The sequence below is a fragment of the Penaeus monodon genome, chromosome 25 (assembly GCF_015228065.2).
Source record: "Penaeus monodon isolate SGIC_2016 chromosome 25, NSTDA_Pmon_1, whole genome shotgun sequence".
NCBI lineage: Eukaryota > Metazoa > Arthropoda > Malacostraca > Decapoda > Penaeidae > Penaeus > Penaeus monodon.
The window spans coordinates 31,412,275-31,414,530 of record NC_051410.1 but is presented as its reverse complement, the minus strand read 5'-3'; the positions used below and the strand labels follow the sequence as shown (position 1 = coordinate 31,414,530).

The 2,256-nt window shown below is 35.1% G+C and overlaps 1 protein-coding gene across 1 annotated transcript in view; it reads left to right on the top strand.

The window, feature by feature from the left end:
* The window catches only part of LOC119589144 (anaphase-promoting complex subunit 5-like), a 13,443-nt gene that overhangs the window by 9,684 nt on the left and 1,503 nt on the right, over positions 1 to 2,256 (top strand). The window contains exons 8-13 of the mRNA XM_037937720.1: positions 131 to 245; positions 399 to 527; positions 686 to 922; positions 1,042 to 1,238; positions 1,401 to 1,650; positions 2,072 to 2,191. Of these exons, the coding sequence (XP_037793648.1) occupies positions 131 to 245; positions 399 to 527; positions 686 to 922; positions 1,042 to 1,238; positions 1,401 to 1,650; positions 2,072 to 2,191 (1,048 nt within the window). The remainder of the gene's footprint in view (positions 1 to 130; positions 246 to 398; positions 528 to 685; positions 923 to 1,041; positions 1,239 to 1,400; positions 1,651 to 2,071; positions 2,192 to 2,256) is intronic.

The following is a 2,256-nucleotide window of genomic DNA, read 5'->3' as shown; positions in this document are numbered from 1 at the left end:
TATTGCTTTATTATATAAAGTTCAAGTCATACTTTCTTTCCTCCAATATCAAATATTAGATCAGTTTCTTTCATAAGATATTAGATAAAAGAGAATAACAGTAATACAGCTTATATTTATACAACTTCAGGAAAGCAGGTCTAGCAGTGCTGAAGGAAGCTATTCGTTTGGCACAAGAGAGCAGTGACCATGTTTGTCTACAACATGCTCTAGCTTGGCTCTACACATTGTCATCAACACACAAGGTAGGTGTTATAGAAATTACATTTATGTTTTCATAAGAATGTATTTCTAGGTATGTTAGAGTTCATTTTTCTATTTCCCTTTATTGTTCTCTGTTTACTCTTTAAATAATATCATGTTGAAAATGTAATTTTATTAATCTAATGTACTTACAGGGACAGTTGATGCAAAGATCAATGGTAAAGAGCTTTGAGCTTTCTCTTAGTTACCTGAGCTCATTGGGAAGACTGAATCATGCAGCTCAGTTGGTTCATACACGTTCTACTCCAGCTAACTTACTGCAGGTTAGAAAAAAAGACTGTAACACCTTAAGCTGTATTTTGTATGCTATTGGAGTCATATCTTTATGCCTAGATTTCACCAAATATTAATGATATATGATATATCACAATGCCAGTTTAAAGGGTATTCTTTGTAAGATTAATATTGAAACAATTTCCAGAGTATTGTTCGAGCAGAGGCACTAAACTGTCAGCATAGTTTAGTGTCTTTACAACATGGGGCCTGGTCGCTGAGAGCTGCATTGTGGGCCAACTGGGGAAATACAACAATGACAGCATTAGCATCACAGTTGTTACTAAACCTTAATACACATCATCCCACTAGTCCTTCCACCTTCTATGCCTCTCAACCCACTTGTGCTGCTGTGTGCAACATTGCAATTAGTTTTGCAAATTTAGTGAGTAAAGTGATGCATAATACATGGTTTTCTTTTCTTTTGACATTTGTCTTCATGTTATAAAATTATTTACATTTCTTCTTTATATGATTTTAACTTCATTTTATTTATCATAATAGGGAGAGTACCAGTTAGCTGGGGAGGTTTTACAGCACGCACAGGAAAGGTTTCCCACCCATAGTCAGCATGCACATACATGGATGTTTGCGCAAGCACACATAACTTTGAATGACCTTCTTCACCAAGGACGCTGGACAGAAGCACAGACAGTAATCACCAATATGGCTACTACACATCCGACAGAAGCAAAGTTGAGGTAGAGACTTGATTGCTGGAATATTTATGAATTTGACTTTATGAAGGAAAAGAAGCCTTAAACTGTGTAAATCATATTAATATTCCAAATTTATTAATTAGTTAGTTTTACTTAACTTTATTTTATTTGTGCTGCAAAAACTTCTCTTTATATATCTTACAGACAGTGCGAGTTGTTGGTTGCAAAAGGTGAACTGACACAGGTGTGGGAACTGTTGAGTGAATTACATAAATCTCCAGAGATGGTGGGTGAATTACGAGTGAGACTTCTCCTGATGGAGAGCTGTGTGGCAGTAGCAGGTGGAGGAAATGCTGTAGCTATTCCTTTGTTAGTTGAAGCTCTCACTACTGCTCACGATCATCACTTAACATACTTAGCAGCAATTACACATCTCCATACAGCGAATGTTCAGGTATTTGATTTTAATTTTTTATTTTTATAAAAATCTTTTTTATGTGGCTGAAGTAAAAGTTGATCAACTTTTAATGTAGATCTTTACATTTACTTCTCTTTGACTCCTTTTTAATATCACAAAAAGCAAATCTCAGGTTTGCACCACAGATAGGTAATATTTATTTCATATGCCCCACTCAAGTAAATTTATTAGTAATGCTTAGTAGACGTTGGTTTTGTTTATATTTCTTATTTCATAGGATAGAAGGACTTGGTTTAATGTTCTGTCAAGAAGGCGCTTATGCAATGGCAAATTAGTATTATTGAATATACTTCAAGATCCCTTTACTATTTTTCATTAATAATCAAATTTAATTTCAGAACTACTTTTAATGAACACTAAATACTAGCTGAATATGAAATTTCCTCTTTATTTACAGTTACAGTTGGGTTTGTTGAATGAGGCAGAAGCGAGTGTTGGTGCAAGTCTTGGTGTAGTACTGTCTGGAGGTTCTGTCTATGACCAAGCCCGAGCCAGGCTGCTGGCAGCTAAACTTCAGGTAATTATGCAATCAGTACTTTGAGCCATTTAAGAAATGTGTTCTTTTAGATGTTTACCCATTGG